The 19,797-nt window shown below is 42.6% G+C and overlaps 1 protein-coding gene across 2 annotated transcripts in view; it reads left to right on the top strand.

The window, feature by feature from the left end:
* The window catches only part of ZNF385D (zinc finger protein 385D), a 344,969-nt gene that overhangs the window by 183,105 nt on the left and 142,067 nt on the right, over nt 1–19,797 (top strand). For both annotated transcript variants that reach the window (XM_055566880.1, XM_055566879.1), the window contains exon 3: nt 12,936–13,046. In XM_055566880.1, coding sequence (XP_055422855.1) covers nt 12,936–13,046 — 111 coding nt within the window. The remainder of the gene's footprint in view (nt 1–12,935; nt 13,047–19,797) is intronic.

Raw genomic sequence — 19,797 nt, 5'->3', positions numbered from 1 at the left:
ACTTGTGATCAGGGCGCCTCCCTGGTTGTGATCAGGGCTCCTCCCCAGTTGTGATCAGGGCTCCTCCCTAGTGGAGATTCCTGGGCTGCTCGTTGCGATGCCTTCCCTCGTTGCAGAGTGCGGCTCTAGGGTGTGGGCTCCATAGTTGTGGCACAGGGCTTTGTTGCCCTGCGGTGCGTGGGATCTTCGGGATCAGGGATAGCACGCTTCTGCATTGACAGGCTGATTTTTCCCCCCAATGAGCCACCAGGGAAGCTGGGAAGTTGGTTCTGTTACCAAGGTTTTGACCAGTATTTCTTAGACATCCCCCATGGAGCCTCTTAAGCCTTCAACTAATTTGCCTTGTGTTGGGATCTCAATCTATACTTTTAACAAGCTCCCCAGATGATTCCTGATGTATTACCAGGGTTGAGAATGGTTGCTTTAAATATGTGGCATGCATTTTAAGAGCTATTATTGTTTTTCATTTTTTCAACATGCAAGTTTATTTTGAATATGTACATCAAGACCCTCAAACGCAGTCAACTTCAGATGACAGTCCAAATTTTCTAGACAATCGAACTGTGTGGCTTCAACCAAGAATCATATCTTGGGCTGCCTTTTTCTCCTTAAAGTGCTTGACAGCAGCTGAGGTGGCTGCTTTAACTTATCTGGTTACTTCTTTCAACAATAAACCTTTTCTGAGCATTTTCTGTTTTCAGGTACTTGTTTTTCAAAGATGAGCAAAACTGACTACATCTTTTGCAGTCTTGGGAAGGGAGGACTGTAAACAGAATATCTGGGAGATGAATACTGTACAACAGGACGTGGGAATGTGTAGCGTGTTGTGAGAATGGGGAGGAGGGCTATTTGGCTTTGTAGGCTATGAGACCAGAGGGGCTTCTCTTGGAAAGAGAGCATTTTGGAGAAACAGGCAGGAATTACACATGTACTATGTAAGCAATAAAGATTGGAGGAAAGAAAGAACCCTACAAAAGATAGGAAGGCAATAAATCACACCAGATTATGCAAGAACTTGCCAGTAAATATGTATTACTGGAGCAGAATATCAGAGGCCAGAAGGAATGGGAGTGAATCCAAAGACACGACCCGGGTTAGATTGTGGAGGCAGTGCTTGCCAACACAAAATGCCTCTGATGGCATGAATTCCACATCGCTGGCTAATAAAAATAAGCATATGGGGCACCTATAGGGGATGGGGGAAATGTGTGTGTAAATTACTGAATGAATATTTCAGTGCAAGGAGTAGAATAAGTCAAGGAAGTATCAAGTGTAGCCCAAACACAGAATAGAAGAAATTGAGTCCTGCCAAATTCAAAAGAGTGAGAGATTTTATGTAGGGACTGTACCAACTGGTACATGAATTGGTACATAAATAATATGTATGCATGTGTATACACACACAAACATATGCACAGACATTTGCAATTTTGATCAAAACATAAAGAGAAGTAAGGATATTCTCATGTGCTTAATTCCATATATACCATGTTATCTTGGGATTTTCATGCTAGAAGAGATCATATAAATTACTTATAGAGATGGAATTTATTTAAAAAGAACCACCCCACACACTATTATGCATTCTTAAAGTGATTAAAGATTGATTTACAAAAGGAAACAAGCATAGAAGCAAGAAGAAAAGGGACATTGTAAAACATGTACCCCCTAATTTATGTCTTTTCTACTTTAACCAAACATTTAAAATCAGGATAGTTGCTCACATAGCTCATATCAATGTTTCATTGTTTAATTTTTCTATAGCCTTTACAACTTTCATTTTGTGACATTTTCAAATTACCTCATCATTTCTAGTATAGATAGTATATAGTATGAGTGAGTGAAAGTCGCTCAGTCGTGTCCAACTCTTTGCGACCCCATGGACTGTATAGTTCATGGAATTCTCCAAGCCAGAATACTGGAGTGGGTAGCCTTTCCCTTCTCCAGGGGATCTTCCCAACCCAGGGATCAAACCCATGTGGTATAGTGAAAGTTGCTCAGTCTTGTCCAACTCTTTGCAACTCCACTCCATGGACTATACACAGTCCATGGAATTCTCCAGGCCAGAATACTGGAGTGGGTAACCTTTCCCTTCTCCAGGGGATCTTTACAACCCAGGAATCGAATCCAGGTCTCCTGCATTGCAGGCAGATTACTTACCAACTGAGCCACCAGGGAAGCCCAGGAATACTGGAGTGGGTAGCCTATCCCTTCTCCAGTGGATCTTCCCGACCCAGGAATCAAACCAGGGTCTCCTGTGTTGCAGACTGATTGTTTACCAGTTGAGCTATGGGGGAAGCCCTACATCATCTGTAGGCTCCCTAGTAAAGACATGCTTCTTTCAATTCTGTCAGCCTCCTCTCTATGTATATTTCAGTTTCTGAAATGTATTTCTTCTTTCTAGGTTCTTGGGGATCACAAGACTCTTTGAGGCTAAAATTGATCATAAACAGTAGAAGGCAGACAAGAAATGGTCTCAGTGATACATTGATTGTTCCAACTTTCTCTTTTAGACACTAGCCAAGAAAATAGATTTTTATTTGTTCTTTAATCAAGAAATAGTAGAATTATTACCTGAGTAAAATTTCACAGTGGTTTGTAGATTTTTTAAAATTGTGTTTTCCACCAAGTCACTTTTTAAGCTGGGTTTCTTTATTTTTGTCGGCACTGTTTCTTTGCTGCTTTGAGCATGCGCTCTCTCGGTGCAGTGGCTGGGGGCCTCTCCAGTCACTGTATGCAGGCGTCTCTGTGCAGAGGCTTGTCTGCGTGGAGCCCGGGCTCCGGGGTGCATGGGCTTTGGTAACTGCCGCCCGTGGCTCAGTCACCGCGTTGCTTAGGCTCTGGAGCTCAGGCTCAGTAGCTGTGATGCCTGGGCTCAGTTGCTTAGTGGCAAGTGAAATCTGTCTGGAGCAGGGATGCAACCCACATTCCCTGCATTGGCAGATGGATTCTTACCCACCGTGCCACCAAGGATGTCCAGTTTGTGGATTTTTATGCTGCCTATTCAGTTTGTTTTGTGTTGAATTTTGTAACCCCCAGAAGTTTGTTACAATCCTAACTCCCAGTACATTGGATTGTGACCTTATTTGGAAATAGTCACTTTACAGAGATAATCAATTTAAAATGAGTTCGCAAGAGTGGTCCCTAATCTCCTGTGACTGCTGCTCTGATAATAAGGAGAAATTTGGACACAGAGACACACCCAGGAAGAATGGGATGTGAAGATGGAGAATTAGAGTGATGCGACTATAGGCTAAGGGTTGCCAAGGATTGCTGGCAAGATACCAGAAGCTAGGGAGATGCAGGAGGAATTCTCCTTACAGACTTCAGAGGAGTTAAGTGTGGTTTGCCAGCATCTTGACTTTGAGCTTCTAACCTCCAAGACTATGAGGTAATGAATTTCTGTTGATGTAAGCTGGTGGTCCTTTTTTATAGCAACACTAGGAAATTAATGTATGGTTAAAATATTTGAAAGGAAGGATTAAAAGGTCAGTTGATAACATACTTTGATGTAATTGTTTCCATCCATCCCTCCATCCTCTCATCCACCCATCTGTCCATCCACACAGCTATCTTTCCATCCATACCTACATCTGTCCATCCATCCATCCATCCATCCATCTAATAGCATTATGATTTTGAAAAAGAAAGGAATTTAACAAAAGTAGCAAGGACATAATTTCAGATTAAGGGGGAAAAACCCTTTCATTCAACCGTCCATGATTTGTATACAAAAATGTCCTGTCCTCCCCTGTCTTTTCACTTCAGATTCCAACACCTGACCCACATTGCAGTGACCTGCAGAGAAGCCAGATGTGATTGTGAACTTCTGGTGCAGCTGATCGTTTAATGAATTTCTGAAATTTATCCTCCAACCCAATCCACAACACTATGCTCTCTGGGGTTTTCTTTGTAAATGGAGTCCCAGCTCTGGAGTTGTTAGATTTTATTACTTAGACCTTATTCAGAGACAGGCCTAGTGAACCTTGGATAGCATGACTTGCGGCTCAGGCAGCCCCATAGGCATGCTTTGTCTTCCAAAGAGGTTTTGCCATTTAAGTCCATCAGAAATAGGATTCCGATTAAAGCATTTGAGTCAGATTCTGTCCCTGTATTGCTGATAACAGAGTGTCCGAAGTGTCCAAATTAAGGACTGGAGTCTTCCCCACAGGGTGATATTAGTATGATCAGCCAGCAGTCTTCCCTTTTAAAGAAACTTAATATTCTTTTGGCCTGAAAAAAAAAATCCCATTGCAGAAAAAGGATGACCATCCCCATAGAAGGAAATCACTTTCTTTTCTTCCTCTGATTCTTTTTCTTCTCTCCTAGTATACCTTTTCTTATTGATACAGGAGATATGTCAATAAAATTTAAATATATATTAATCTTCAGTGGGTTCCAGGAAAATAAATGAGAAACACAGGAGAGGAGAACATGGGTGGCATGCAGCCCCTACCCTACTCCTTGAAAATACCACATACAGATTTTTTTTAAAGATGAACAGGATTAAACTTCTACGATGAGACATGTGTCAGTAATATGTCCACAAACTCAATTAAAAATCAAGGAACTATACTCAATATCTTATAATAATCTATAAAGCAAACAAATCTGTAAAATTATATATGTTACATATAGTAAGGAACTGATCTGCAAATCAGAAATAGACCCACAGACAAGGTGAACAAACTTGCTGATACCCAAGGGGAAGGAGGCTGGAGGGATAAACCCATGAATTTGGGATGAACAGAGATGTGCACTGGTAGACCTAGAAGAGATGAACAGCAGAGACCTACGCTAGGGCACAGGGAATTAGGCTCAATATTTTATAATAACCTGTAATGAAAACGAATCTTAATAAGAATGTGTGTGTGTGACTCGCTTTGCTGTATACCTGAAGCTAATAGTGTCATGAATCAAACACACCAATAATTTTTTAATTAAAAAAAAGAAAAAAAATCTCAGTGTGCAGTTACCTGTGGGATTCCACAGCAGTGCCATGATACATTGGTTGAATGCAACTCGCCAGAGCACATAAATGATTCCAAGAAAAATAATATCTTACGACCCCTTCAAGCTCATCACGGTTTACTTTGAACTCTGTTTCATGTTATTAGTCTGCTTGGAGAACATTAGGGAAAATAGCCATGGCAGAAAGCTACTGAAAGGTCTCTTCTATTTGGATATGTCCCGAGTACTTGGAGAGCATCCAAATGGCTTGGCACATTTACGTTCAAGCACTGGTTTTCTGAGCAAAATCAGTTTCTCCTGAACTGAGCAGAACAGTATGTCTGTTCGCCTTTGCCTGGAAAGACCCCTGGTGGGGAAATGGTCTGATGTTGACCTGTAAAGTAGAAAGAGAACCAGTGAACCATTGCTTCAGTGCTTAAATGAACTTGTGTCTAGAAATGTGTTCATAAGTGAATGCAAGTCCTGTGTGGCAGCTGCCAGCTGCGGACTCTGCTCTGAGCATCTCTACCCCTGTTGTATCCTGGGGTCATTAATCCACATGCTTTCACTTCTCATAAACTCTACTCACCCCTCATGCGTAAGGTTCCCTTGTGAACCCAGGTTTTCTCACTGCTGCGGTTAACACCATTCTGAGACTGATGTTACGTTTTGATACCAGGCTTCAACATTATTCAGTTTGTGTTTTAGCAACTCAACAGCCATGTGGTGGGCCCTGGCCCAAGTGGGAGCCACTCCGTTAATTCCCGGGTGCAAAGAGCACAGGGGCGTGGCCGCCTTGACTGTCCCCCTTTTGGGCGAGACACGAGACAAGAGAGGTCTTCAGATGGGGTGGTGGAGTGGGATGAAAGATGAGCTGGGGACCTGGCCTCTCTGAAGGAGGTCAGCTGAGAAGAGATGGGTTCTGTCTGGAGTCCCGAGAAGTAGGTAGGCATTAGTCAGAGGAAGATGAAGTAGAAGGTGTGGGTAAAACGTTTTCAAGGTAGAGGAAGAGGAATGTGCAGAAGACTTGAGGGTAAAAGAAAGCTGGGTGCATTGAAAAATCGGTTGTGCCCTTGTGTCTTGAATATGTTGTATTTCCCACTTAAACGTATCGGTTTCGCAGACTTGAGCTTGACCTGATTAGTGAGCTCGATGGAAAGCGCTTACCTCTAGTTGTATGAATCCATCTGTGAAGTGAGCTCACACATGTCCTCTGCTGTTGGGCAAAAGCAGAGAAAGCAGGAGACTTCATGGGAAGCCTCCCTCCAGCCCTGCTCAGAGCTGTGTCTTGGCCTTAGGTGACTGGTATTCCTGTCAAATTCCCTCCCTCCCTAAACCTCAGAGAAAGGGGGAGTGCTGAAGTCCTCGATGTTCTTGATGGGAATGGTGATACCATGGGAGCAGGCACATGTTTGGAAAAGGCAACTAATGATACATTTAAGATGCATGCACTCTTTGGGTATGGAAATTATCTGTCTGTTTTTAAAAGAGGGCAAAAGTTGCAAGTTTTCCAAACTGGAAAAATTTGTTGAAGAAACGCAATTATTATAATTTTTAATAATGTGTAAGTCATATAATGGAGAAGGAAATGGCAACCCACTCCAGTGTTCTTGCCTGGAGAATCTCATGGACAGAGGAGCCTGGTGGGCTGCAGTCCACGGGGTCACAAAGAGTCAAACACCACTAAGCAACGAACACACACACACATGAGTCATATAAACACAAGTTTTACTGGTTCATAGTTGATGGAATAAACTATGTGTCACTTAATATTCAGTTCAGTTCAGTCGCTCAGTCGTGTCCAACTCTCTGTGACCCCATGGACTGCAGCACGCCAGGCCTCCCTGTCCATTACCAACTCCCGGAGCTTACTCAAACTCATGTCCATTGAGTCGGTGATGCCACTTTACATTACAGGGTCACACATTCCAGGACACCGTTATCACAAAGCTTTATTGTGGTGCTGGACGGAGGGGCCAGAGTGGGAAGTTGTGCTGCTTATTACTTCCGTGATATTAGGCAAGGGCAATGAGAGCTCCTCGGGAGGTTGCTAGGCTAGAAGCAATGCTTACGAGCACAGATACACCGTGAGTGCCAGGAAGTGTGACCTTAGCCTGATTGTCACAGGTCACTGTCACCTAGAAATACCAGCTGGAAGAGACAACCTTTATATTTCTAGACTTCTAAACACCCTGGCATTTAAATTCTTATTCTTTGATACAAAAACCGCAAGCTGCAATACCTACAGGAACAGAGAGAGAAGACGTCTCCTGGAGCAGGAAAGGTAAAGGCAGGGCTCAGCCCCATCCATTCTCCCTGAAAACACAGCAGTGACCTAGGGAAGGGTTTTGGGAAGGGAACGTCAGTGACTTACCTGAGGCTCGCCCTGGCCGCTCATCTACAAACCAATTTAGCAGAAAGGCCTGAAGGGAGGCGAGGGAAAAGCAAGGCCTGGGAAGAAACGCAAAGATCCTTAAACCTGAAATGAAGGAAAACATATTCATTTGGCTTTAAATAAGGCCTTAGGCTGAGTCTGAAATTGAATTTTACTCTAGAGTTGGGGTAAGCATATCAATAGCTAGTGTATCATTCTTCACTTTTGTGTGTTGGTTTGGGGAGTGTTGGATAATGTCTTTGGAAAATGTTAGCTTTCAAAATATCCGACTTTAGGTATTATATAACTGTATCTTAAAATACCATGTAGCTTTTACCATTTCTTTTTAGTTTTTAACTCAGGGCTGTATGGGTTCAGTGAAATGTCCGACTGCGATTTCTGGGTATTACATTTTTAGTTTAATGACTTTATTTTTGCACAAAAGCTTACATTTTATTTTCATATAATGATTTTATTTTACAGGATCACACTTTTTAAACTGTATGTATTGAACAAAGATGCTAAATTTAAAAACAAACAACAAAAGCTTTGGTTATATTATTTTAGAAATTAGTTATTTAAATCAGATATTTTGTATTGTGGGGCATCTCAGAGAATTTAATGTTAGATGTGCACTGTGAATGCCCAGGCTGTGGTACCAGGTTTCCTACAACGCATTTAACCCAAGAACTCCTCTTTTCTTTCCTGCACACATTGGCATTTCTTGAGACTGATTTTGCAGACAGATCCCTTGTGATGACACATATACACACAATGAAGTTTGATTATTTGACAGCTCGGACCTCTTGGTTCACAGGGAGGAAACCGACACACGTGCCTTTCTTTTTGTGCAGAGCGTGTGATTCCAGTGCCCTCGCATTTGTGCTCCAGCACGTGTGCAGCCCTCAGTCCGCCTGACTCTGCGGTCCCGCGGACTGTAGCCCTCCAGACCCCGCTGTCCCTGGGATTCTCAATGTTAAATGATGCCGTGTTTGGGCAAAATGAACCAAGGGGCTGTGCGTGTCCCCTGAGTGACAGTAGATGCTACTTTTAGTCATTTACCACGTGTTGTGCTCAGTCGCTCAGTCGTGTCCGATTCTTGGTGACCCCATGGATGGCAGCCTGCCAGGCTCCTCTGTCCATGGGGTTCTCCAGGCAAGAAGACTGGAGCGGGTTGCCCTTTCCTTCTCCAATATAGACCATGTGGTATCACTTAATTACCTGTTTAACAGCAGAAATTACTTAGACGTAGCCCTTGTTATGGAGAAGGCAATGGCACCCCAGTCCAGTACTCCTGCCTGGAAAATCCCATGGACGGAGGAGCCTGGTGGGCTGCAGTCCATGGGGTTGCTAAGAGTCGGACACAACTGGGCGACTTGACTTTCACTTTTCACTTTCATGCATTGGAGAAGGAAATGGCAACCCACTCCAGTGTTCTTGCTGGAGAGTCCCAGGGACGGGGGAGCCTGGTGGGCTTCCGTCTATGGGGTCGCACAGAGTCGGACACGACTGAAGTGATTTCGCAGCAGCAGCAGCCCTTGTTAATTCCTTGTAAACGGTTTCCATGTATTTGAATCTGTATCTATTAAAGAGGCGACTGTGGCTTACGTCCATTACTGAAGGCATTAAACTTTCGTTGTCTTGTTGTACTAGGTTCCTGAAATAAAACTAAAGAATTACATGTGGTGGCATAACTACAGTTGTTGATTTCATCATTAAAGGATAATTCGTTGTTTTTTTTTTTTAATGTATACTGGAAAATAAGATCGCCTTCGAAGAAGAACACAATACTTTGCATTTTAAAGTTTGGTTTTATAGCTATAGTGATCAGAACAACATTCGGTTAAAAAAAAAGAATTAAATCTAGAGAATATGCCACATTTGCCTAAAGAGTCTGCTTCTAAAATACCTCCCACACCGATGTGGATTGAATGCAGTCAGTGAAAGTGACCAATATTACTGAAAGACAAAAATAAATAGCTACTCTCGAAATATGATAAACTCAAAGCTATGTATTTACAGAGCATCTTTAATATAAACATGTCGTTCATTTTTATTTCACAGTGTCATTATAAAGGGGCCTCAGTATTCCTGAATAGAATACAGGTGTAATTCACCTGATCCCTAACAGAAATGGATCCTGTTTGGGCAGATGGGACAGATGCAATAGAAATGGTGAGACAGCTGCTTCTAAATTAGCACCTCTTTCAGCGTTTTGTTTTTCCTTAGTTGTTGGCCAGAAAGGAAGCTCCCCCCAGTGCCCTCTGTGCTGTCACAGAAGCATCGTGATGGCATTTGTGGCCGTGTCAGAGGGGCCCGGGGAGGCGGGAGGCAGGCTCTGCAGCATCCTGCACTCACTCAGCCCTGCGGCTGCTGGCTCTCGGGTTCTGCTCATGGTCCATTTTGGTTCTGAGGAAAGAGGGGTGAGGCGGGGCTGAGGAAAGTTTGATTTAACTGGGGTGGGAGACAGGGCAGTGTATGTAGCGAAGAATCCTGTGCCATGCCCTATGACCTTTCTCACGAGTACTCTAGGTTCAAACTAAGAAAAGTAAACTGTAACTTTATGTTAATGTTTAATGTTTGGATTCAGATGCAGAACTGAATTTAGAAATGAGCTTCGATCATGTATCAAGATTTGAAAAACATAGAATTTACTGGAAACAATTCAAAGTTCATCAGTAACACATGGATAATCACATTAGGGTGAAAGTGAAAATGTTAGTTGCTCAGTCGTGTCCGACTCTTTGTGACCCGATCGACTGTAGCCTGCCAGGATCCTCTGTCCATGGGATTCTCCAGGCAAGAATACTGGAGTGGGTTGCCATTGCCTTCTCCAGGGAAATCTACCAGACCCGGGGATTGAACCTGGGTCTCCTGTGTGGCAGGCAGATTCTTTCGAGTCTGAGCCACCAGGGAAGCTCACACGGGCTCACCCATACAAAGGGCTACTGCTCAGCAGTAAAAAGGAATGTTACCAATGCATGCAATGACATGGATGAATCTCAAAAACATCATGCTGGATGAAAGATGCCAGGCACGGAAGATCGTATAGTGTATGATTCCATTTGTATGAACTTTGAGGAAAGGGAAAAATATAGTTACAGAAGGCAGAGCGGTGATTTCACCGGGTGGGGTGGGAGGCAGGAATTGACCTCAGGAGGGAACTTTATGGGTAATGGAAGAGTTCTTTGAGGTAATTATTAAGACTGTATCTATTTGTCAAATCTCACCAAACTGTAAATTTAACATTGGTGAGCTTTATTGTATTTAAATTAAAACTGGTTGAAAAGAAAGTATGGTATAATTCACTAGTGGGGGAGGGGATCCTAGAATCTGTAAATTTCTGGAAGTGACCAGAAAAACTGTGGGGCAGCTGAGCTTCATCGAAAATCTGGGATGAACATCAGGAAAAATGTAGAGTGGTGATGGAAGCTACAAATGAGAACCCACGAGCTCCACTTGGTCACAGCTGTTTAATATGAAAACTGTCTAGCCCAGCACGTAGCACCGGGAGGCACTTAATAAATGCTGAACACTGTCATCTTCTTGTCGATGCCATTATTTCATTATTATTGAGAATAGTGCATTATGAGTGTCTAGACAACATTATAGAAGTTGTGAACAGAGAAAACCTTTATCCTACCCACTGGTGGAAAGAGTCTATGAGTTAACTGGTTCTGATGATTTGAAATCATCAGGAGGTAGAATTTATCAGTGACTGGTTTAGGCTAATTAGTGAACTGTAATGTATCACAGATGGAGAAGGCAATGGCACCCCACTCCAGTACTCTTGCCTGGAAAATCCCATGGATGGAGGAGCCTGGTAGACTGCAGTCCATGGGGTCGAGAAGAGCCGGGACTGAGCGACTTCACTTTCACTTTTCATTTTCATGCATTGGAGAAGGAAATGGCAACCCACTCCAGTGTTCCTGCCTGGAGAATCCCAGGGTCGGGGGAGCCTGATGGGCTGCTGTCCATGGGATCGCACAAAGTCGGACACGACGGAAGCAACTTAGCAGCAGCAGCAGCAATGTATCACAGAAGCGCTTAGAGCATCATTTCACAGACATATTCTTAGCTTATGTGTGTGTCAAATCTTATCTGAACTGACTCAGTCCATGGGGAAGACTCTCAGAAGAACTTTGTATTGGATGAGAGTTAAGAGTTCCAAAGTCTGTAAGTATTGAACAGAATCAATGGCTGGTGTAGGACATTGAAATCATTTTGAAATGTTTTTTGGACACGTGAGAGATAGAAAGCACCAACAAAGACCGTAGGAATGTGAGGCTCCTGTTATCCCTAATCATCACATACGTGTACACAAAAGAGAAAACAGAACAGCCAAGATTTATTGACTTTTAATGTGCCTGGCACTGTACTGCGCTAAGTGATTTCAAGAATTATTATGACTAAACTTCAACACAAGCTTAAGAGATAATGCATAAGAGCACAGAGGCTGCGTGTGTATTAAGAAGACAATCAAAGTTTGATGCTGACTAACGTTTGGGAACCGTGGGTGAGGACCCTGGAGTGAACCTTGGTGACATTCCATTTTACCAGCCTTGTTTTCCCAGCATCATGCTTTGGATACCCCGTGTCCTGTCCTGGGAGCGGGATGCAGAGAGAACTGACATCTGGCCCGAACTCTCTGACCTCCGAGTAGTGAGCCCATAGGAGAGCAGCATGTGTTAGGGGATCAGTCAGTGACCGTTGAAAGAACCCACAGTTCCACATGACTGAATTCTTAGGAAGTGGAATTTGTGTGTGAGCAACCCTTTCTTTTTCAAAGTTTGTTTTCTAGCACTTTGATTTGACCAAAGACTTATATTAGTACCTGCTTTCACTAAACAAAGCAAATCCGAAGAGGATTTGAAAAAAAAAAAAAAGGACAAATGGTGGAAACAGCGTCCAGCCTTTGTTTTTGCAACAGCCCGTAAAAAGGCAGCAGGAACCGTGATCAGCAAGGTCGGTGTTGCCAGCTCTTTCCCCAGGGAAGCACGCTCGCGTCTCAGCAGCCAGCCCCAAGGCTTTGCGCTGTGTCTCAGCCTCTGTGCTCTATCTCCGTTTGCTTTCTGCAGCCTTTCGCAAGATGGGTCCTAAGGTAGTGGCTTCTCCTTTCAGACAGCCAGGGAAACCCATGCTAGATTCTTAAGGCAGAAAAGATACCAAACATAGCAGAAGGCTAATTATCCATAAAGAGGCTCAAGTTATTTTCATGGCTGCTCGTCTATTTTGAAGTCCAATTGAGGCAATGGTACAGACTCACTGCTGTGTAAGATTTCACACAGTCACGATAACTTGAGTTTTGATAAATCTTTAATTATATAGGAGGGTTATCACACTGGGACAATTGTGGATCCTAAATGAGGGAAGCGGTTAGCATGCAGACTCTAATGGTACATTTATCATTTCTTTATCACACTGTGCTTCCGGCTCATCGTTGTCTATTTTCTAAGAAAGTAGAAATGCCGTTTCTTAGAATAAAAATGTTCTTTCTAGTGCAAGCAGTAGATTGAAGCTGTCCAGATTGGTTCTTTAATGAAACAGGCAACACTCCAATGGAACTGACGAGCTTTATTTCTATTTGTTGTATTTTTTTTTGTCATTACAGATGGACCCGATTCAGAAAGCTGTAATAAATCATACTTTCGGGGTTCCTCTTCCTCATCGAAGAAAGCAGATCATTTCGTGCAACATTTGCCAGTTGAGATTTAATTCTGATGTAAGTTTACCGTTTAGTATTCAGTGAAAAAATGCAGTTTGCTGTTCTAATCTTGCAGAAGAGATTTCTGAAGCATTTTTCTCCAATGACTGAGCATGTCAAAATTCAAAGATAGCATTTTAACTCCTTATGTGCTTTAATTTCAGAGTTTGCTGTATTATGAAGCAAACTGCACTTGTGGTTTAATGGTATTCTTCAGTCTCCCAGGAATGCTAAATTTAGATCACACACTTGCTTTTGGGGAACAGTCTGAATTTAGGACTAACGAGATTTTCAATAAATAACATCTCTGAAGTAAGGTAGGTCCCAGGTGATATTTCAAGGCCATGGTTTTGGCTTTGTGAATTCTCTTCTCCTGTTTTGATGGCCCTTAATTCCAGATCAGCTCTGGTGCCTTTAATTGTTTTTGTGTTACAGATCTCAAGTCCCTGACCCAGAAAGACTAGCATTTTAACAGGACATTCTAAAGACCTCAAAGGAGCCCTTAATGAATAGAAGTCAAGGAGGGAACATGGCAGGAGGGAGACAGTGTAGACCCGACCCTTTGCATCTTATTCAAAGAGAGGGAGTCACATCTTTTATACCTTTTCTAAGAGTCAAGGTTGACGCTGAATTCAGCACAGAAGCTAATTTGGCTTGCAGCCTATATGGAAAATACGGCCACTCCCCTCAACCTGTCCTGGTGTGGAGTTGGTCCTGAGATGACAGAAAAGAAAAGGAATGCTGGTTTGGAAGGAACAAAAATTGAGCATTTGTGGGTGCACTTGGCAAACGGAGGACCCCAGCCTATCAGTGTGACCCCTCCAGGGTGTCCTGAGCTGGCCCTAAATTGATGTGCTCTATGGAGATGACCAAACAAATCTGGGTTCTAGAGAATGTTAGGCCTTCTAGCACTTAATCGCCCTAGGCAAGTAGGCCCCTTAGGCAATGATGAAGGTAGCGTATGAGAGAATCAGGTGGAGGAAATAGATGTGTCAGAAACAGAGTGGCTTTTTCCTTCTGTGAGAACATTTCATTTTGTATAAAGTTTGCTACTGTCTTATGATCTCATCCTTAAACTGGTACAATCACCAGGTAATTTTATAACATTCCCTCTGCTGACTTAAAAAAGTGGAGAGGAGGCTGCCTGCATAGCACTCGAATGGGCTACTGTTAATATTAAGAGAATACAGTAAGCATGCAGCATTTTATTTGAAAGGATGTCTTTTGTTTCTTTTTGTTTGTTTCATTGTTTGTTTTTTAATAATTAGCACCTTGATTTGAATTTTAAGAAAATTACTATAGTTTGACTTACAGATATTTCAAGTGATTAGTATTATGTAATATTCTCTTCCAGCTGGTATAAAAAAAGTTTCCCTGACATACAAACAAGAGTTCTGAACTTAGTAGTGCAATCTCGATCATTTTAAAATACTTAGCAAACAGTTGTATATTTCCATAATTGTTAAGTGTATCCTTCTTTATTCTGAAATTTGACTTTGGAACTGATTGGATGGATGATGTTGAGGAAATCTTTCAGGAGCCACATTTCCATTCTTTACAGCTAACAGGGCTCCTTCAAATACCAACCTTTCTGCCAACAGTTTCACTGTTAATGTTTTTGTCCATGTTAAGGAAACTTACTGTAAATTGAAGTCTTAGAAAAAGACTTCAAGGTTATTGAACCCAATCTCCCACTAAATGAAGGGAAACCATTGGCTAGATCAAGACTAAGTCTTTGGGTTGACTATCTTCAGTAATGGGTGACTCACCACTTCATGACAGCTCATCCTTTTCTTTTCTTTTTATATCTTTTTAAGTGTTTCTACTCGGAGAAGGCAATGGCACCCCACTCCAGTACTCTTGCCTGGAAAATCCCATGGGCGGAGGAGCCTGGTGGGCTGCAGTCCATGGGGTCGCGAAGAGTCGGACACGACTGAGCGACTTCACTTGCAGGTTTCACTTTCATGCATTGGAGAAGGAAATGGCAACCCACTCCAGTGTTCTTGCCTGGAGAATCCCAGGGACGGGGGAGCCTGGTGGGCTGCCGTCTATGGGGTCGCACAGAGTCAGACACGACTGAAGTGACTTAGCAGCAGCAGCAGCGTTTCTACTAATCTTCCAGATGGCTATCAAAATCAGATTTTAAAAAACTAGAAATGCTTTTAGATATGCTTTAGGAAACACTATATTATGATTATTAACATAAGGAACCTAATAAAAATAAAGATTTGCATACTTCTTATCTAAAACGTAAACTTATTTTATTTCCATCATATGAGAGGATTAAAAAAACTGTATTTGTGTTCCTTTGCTAATGAATTTTCAAGGTGATGTAGGGACCAGGATGTATATTTTAGGGAAATCGGTTCTCACTCGCACAGCTGTGCTTTCAGATCCCTGGAAGGGAAACGTCGCGCGGTGTTTGCAGGCGTGGCAGGTGCGCGGCCAGGCAGAGCCGAGCCGGCGTGACTGCTCGGTCGGTAGAGGGCGCTGTGCTCACCGTTTCTTGCTGCCGTAGCAGGTGCCACGCGTTTAGTGTCTTAAGGTGGCTCCGCTCTGTGACCGCGTAGTGGTGGAGCTGAGTCAGAACGGGTCTCACAGGGCTGCAAGCAGGGTGGCAGCAGGGTGATGGCCCTTCAGGGGCTCTGGGGAGGTTTCAGTTCCTTGTCTTTCTTTTCTGGAAGCTGTGCTCTTTCCTTGGCGTGATCCCCCCTCCCGGCCTCAAGACTACAAGGCCGAATGAGCTCATCTCATATGGACTCACCCTCGCTCTTCTGCCTCACTCTTCCGCATTTAAGGACCTTTGTGATCACAGTGGACTCACCTGGATGATCCAGGATAACTTTTCTAGTTTAAATTTAGCGGTTTAGCAACCTACTTTCATCTGGTGACCTAACCCCCTTTGTCATATAATGTAACATATCCATCATTTCCAGGGGTTAGGGCTTAACTATTGTTATCATGCCTTCAACAGATACTCATGTGGATGTTTGATTTAGCTTTGAACTGAATAGCATGACCACCTGAATTTGTCAAATATTTGCCCAGGCCAGTTCTTTGATCTGTACAAACTGGATACGTACATTCACTGCCCTTACGTTTTTCCTTGTTGAACCTTGAATATAAATTTCCTATGCTGTGCAAATTTTTTTAATTGTAGTTTTTTTTTTAAAGTAGGAAGTTCCAATATTATTGAGTTTATAAATGACATAGCATCGTATTAACTATGATTTACAAGCAAAATAAAATTATTGAAAAATTGAAATATAGGAGTGGAAACTCCTTTAGAGACCTTAAAAATGTCTCTATGGCATTATGATGTCGATAAAGGGCAATTAATGTGCTGAAAATATAAGATTTGTTTATTCATTGGTCAAATCTATAAATACCAATTTCATGAAATATTTAATACTGAATGCCAAGATAAATTGGATTTATGATCCATTCATTCATATATAAATGTTTCTAAATAAAGAGAAAATACATATATATGTGCATATAGATCATTTTATTCTTCAAAAGCTTTAAATCCCAATAAAACTGCCTGTTTGCTCTTTCCACGTATATCGAGCATTTATCATCCTGTTTCCATTCTTAAACCTAGAAGCTGGAAAAGTGACGCTGTAATTCACTTGTATGCTTGGTTGAATCCTCTGTCACATAGGAAAGTATTTTTGCCTTATGAACCTTTTTACATTTCAAAGCTTCTTCCTCTTCCAATGAAAATAATAGCTTGTAGTTCTTTTCGTCTCTACATCATGAAAATTCAATTTCCTTTCCCTCTAAGCTTTTATTTATTTTTTAACCCTGTGTGTTATAAAGCCTGTAGTTTGGTGTTATGCCATACATGCTTCCTGTGCAGTACATTTTCCATTTTTTGCCCTATGGATATTTTGCTGAGTAACACATTATATCGGAGAAGGTGATGGCACTCCACTCCAGCACTCTTGCCTGGAAAATCCCAGGGACGGGGGAGCCTGGTAGGCTGCAGTCCACAGGGTCGTGAAGAGTCAGAAACGACGGAGTGACTTCACTTTCACTTTTCACTTTTCACTTTTATGCATTGGAGAAGGAAATGGCAACCCACTCCAGTGTTCTTGCCTGGAGAATCCCAGGGACGGGAGAGCCTGGTGGGCTGGCATCTATGGGGTTGCACAGAGTCGGACATGACTGAAATGACTTAGCAGCAGCAGCAGCACATTATATTGTATGCATTTTAAATCAGATTACCTTCTCCTGGTGCAGGCATTCACTTTGGGGAAAAAATGAAACTCTTTTTGACATTTATGTGGGACACACATGGAGTTATGCAAAAAGGCTTCCAATTAAAGAATGAAAGGTTGTAATTTGTCCAATTATTTTATCAGCATCTTAAAATAAGCATAAATTACCGTTGGCCTGGACCAGTTGGTAAGTGTGCCTTTGAAAGAAAACCTACAGCAAGGCTAGCGTGGCTGTAAGATTAAGTGAGGTAGAAAAAGATTAATTACTCAATGACTGTTTATAGCATGGAAAATAAGATCTGGGGCCCCGAAACTGAGGGATCACAAACTTGTAGTATCTAAGCGCCAGTCTGGTGGAAGTCCCCCAAATAGCACTTCCTGATATGTTAGAGACCGAAGAAAGCTTGCTAATTTCAAGGTGGAAACTGAGGCATGAAACGCAGAGGAGGCTTGTCCAAGGCCGCGTGGTGGAGGCGGGCCAGGCAGGGCCAGTGTGCATGTCCAGGCTGTTTCTGCCTCACCTGCTCCAGGTAGGGCGGTGAGTCCACCCAGAGAGCCAGCCTCCCGAGCGACAGCGATGGTATGGCTGGTGCCCTGTGTGTTCCGCGCCCAGCATCCCAGAGAGAGAGTCCCAGGGCTCCTTGCCCCATGGAATGACCTGGGGCAGTCAGTCCACTGTGCTGGGTCATCCTCCCCATGGGCTCCGTCCCCACAAGGTCTGCAGAGCCTTCCCAATGCACCTTCACTGCTCTTCACTCGCACGGTTAGTCATAAACACCAGGAGAATGCAAGTGTCAGTGTGGACGCCTGAACTAGAGCACAGCAGGGACAGATCCTTCAAGACCTGAGGCAGCCAAGCATGAATGACTTCAGGGGACTGCTTGATGAACCGGAGGGAAGCAACCTCTTTAGAAGACATTCCTTACAGATTGCAAGCCCCTCCAAAGGGACTCCTTGGGATCATTACCAATATAACTGATACATTTTCCAATGGTATTGTAAAATAGAAATCATTGTTCTGCATTTTAGAACCCAGAAATGTAGTGAAACCAAACAATAAATTTGAATATAGTTCCTATCTCTGTGAAAACTCCCATAATCAAACGTGGTGACATAATGATGCAGATGCTAATGGGAATATTTTTTCTTACTGAATGACCAAACTTAGATAATTACACTGTCTTTAACATAAGATCTTGGGACACATCTTTTAAATATTTAAATCAATAATATGGGGGTGGGTGGAGTCCTGATATTTAAAGGAAATGCTGCTTGGATGGAGAGAAAAACAAAAACTAATACTTGTTTTGGAGTGGAAGAACTATTCTTTTATTTTCCAAATTTCCTTTATGAGTATGCTTCAGTTTTATAAAGGATTTTTGCCTCTACTATCCTGTTATGGTTTTCAAGCTACGTGTTTTATCCCAAAGCAGGTCTCAGTTGCAATATTCTAAATATTCCATGCCTGTTTCTAGCAATGTCTTCAATCTCAGAGAGGCCCAGGAAAGTTGAGTGATATTATTGTTGTCTCATTCAAATTTCAGCATTTTATTGATATCTTAGGAGAAAGGTTAGTACACATCTATGCATGGGGGAAACCCATGTAACCTCAAACCTGAAGCCACACAGCATCCAGAGAAGCTGAGTGAATTGGTAGAAAAAATATTCGATCAGGAATTTGACAACCCATTGTTGAGATGTGTTTTCTCTTAATAGGTTGTGTTAATTTTGTTCCACAATTATCTCATTTAAAATGATGAGCCATTTCTTACAGCCACGTTGTAAGGATATAAAATGCAACGTGTGGGCAATGGGATTATAAACTCTATAGTGAATGAAATGGAATGGTCATTTTTATACTATGGGATAAGTAACTAAGTTACAGTTATTTCATTCTTCAAATGTTAAAGTACTTCTTAAGGAATATAGAAGTTTGAAAATATCTTCCTTTAAAAGAAAAAAAGGTGCTTGCAGAGATTGACCCTGTTGAAAGTGTCTTTGTGTATCTCTGTTAGCATTGGAGATGCCCACTCCAGGTCAGTCTTTACCTTCTACCTTTAAAACCCGCAGGTACCATACGTCCTTGGCACAGCCACCTTTATAAAAAACTCTCAACCTCTTTAAGTCTGTTGCTGCTGCTGCTGTGCCCCAAAGGATCTTCAGAGGAACCCAGTTATAAATTTAATTTTCAGGCAGCTTTGAAGCATCTCTTTCATAGGTGTGTGCTCTTTGTCTCCGGGACTCTCAGAGCTATTTAGAGCTCTGGCCTGTGTGTCGGGCTCTCCCCGCTGGGCACTTTGCTTCTTCAGATGTGGTTCTAGGACAGGGCCGTCCAGCGTCTGCGCCCGAGGACACTGTCTGGGCCCGTGGGCTGGAGCCGCTGGGCCAGCCTGTGGGAGGAGCTCCTCGGAGTGGGTCCTCAGAGAGTGCTCGGTTCACTCGACTCTGCATCTTGCATAGAGCCTGGGGCTCTGCCAGGACTTCTCAGGAAACAAACCTTGAACAGAAAGACTGAACAAGAAATACTGGGCCTGGCTGTTCTAGAT

Source organism: Bubalus kerabau, chromosome 2 (genome assembly GCF_029407905.1).
Source record: "Bubalus kerabau isolate K-KA32 ecotype Philippines breed swamp buffalo chromosome 2, PCC_UOA_SB_1v2, whole genome shotgun sequence".
Lineage (NCBI taxonomy): Eukaryota > Metazoa > Chordata > Mammalia > Artiodactyla > Bovidae > Bubalus > Bubalus kerabau.
The sequence above is the reverse complement of the archived record's forward strand: the minus strand, read 5'-3'. Positions and strand labels throughout refer to the sequence as shown.